We start from the raw sequence: 519 nt of genomic DNA, 5'->3' as shown, positions 1-519 counted from the left end.
TGGCTGCTGCTGCTGTTGCTGCTGCTGCTGCTGTTGCTGCCGCTGGTGCTGCGGCCGCTGGTGCTGCTGGTAGTCATCTCTTGTTCTTTCACGGCCTCCACTTGATTCGATCCCGTTGCTGGCCGCTGCTGTTGCTGCCGCTGCTGCTGCTGCTGCTGCTGCTGTAGGTGGAGAAGAGGCGGCTCAAGAACACTGCAGCAGAGCAGCAGGCAGAAGCAGGAGTTTTATTTGTAAAGAATTTAAATTTCAACACAGACGAAGAAGCTCTTGCTGCTCACTTTGCCCCAGTTGTGGGCCACCCCGAAGAGACCGTCATCTGCAGGTTTGCTGCTGCTGCTGCTGCTGCTGCTGCTGCTGCTTCGGGTGGGCAGGGGCGGAATGGGCCGCGGCTGCTGCAGCTGCTGCTACTGGGCAAAGGAAGGATTTGACTCTGTTGCTGCTGCGGGTGCTGCTGCTGGGGCACAAAACTGAATAAGATTGCTGCCGCTGCTGCGGCAGGGGCAGCGGCTGCTGCGGCCG

General features: G+C 59.7%; 1 protein-coding gene across 1 annotated transcript in view; it reads left to right on the top strand.

The window, feature by feature from the left end:
* ETH_00038115 (poly(a) binding protein, putative) overlaps nucleotides 1–475 on the top strand; it is a gene marked incomplete at both ends in the record, with an annotated part of 2,338 nt that extends 1,863 nt beyond the window's left edge. Inside the window, one exon of the mRNA XM_013375439.1 lies at nucleotides 168–475. Coding sequence (XP_013230893.1) covers nucleotides 168–475 — 308 coding nt within the window. The remainder of the gene's footprint in view (nucleotides 1–167) is intronic.
* Between the last annotated feature and the right edge of the window lie 44 nt (nucleotides 476–519).

Source organism: Eimeria tenella, genomic scaffold (assembly GCF_000499545.2).
Source record: "Eimeria tenella Houghton genomic scaffold, Eth_scaff2799, whole genome shotgun sequence".
Taxonomy (NCBI): Eukaryota; Apicomplexa; class Conoidasida; order Eucoccidiorida; family Eimeriidae; genus Eimeria; species Eimeria tenella.
Note: the sequence above shows the minus strand (reverse complement) of the source record. Positions and strands in the feature narration are given on the sequence as shown.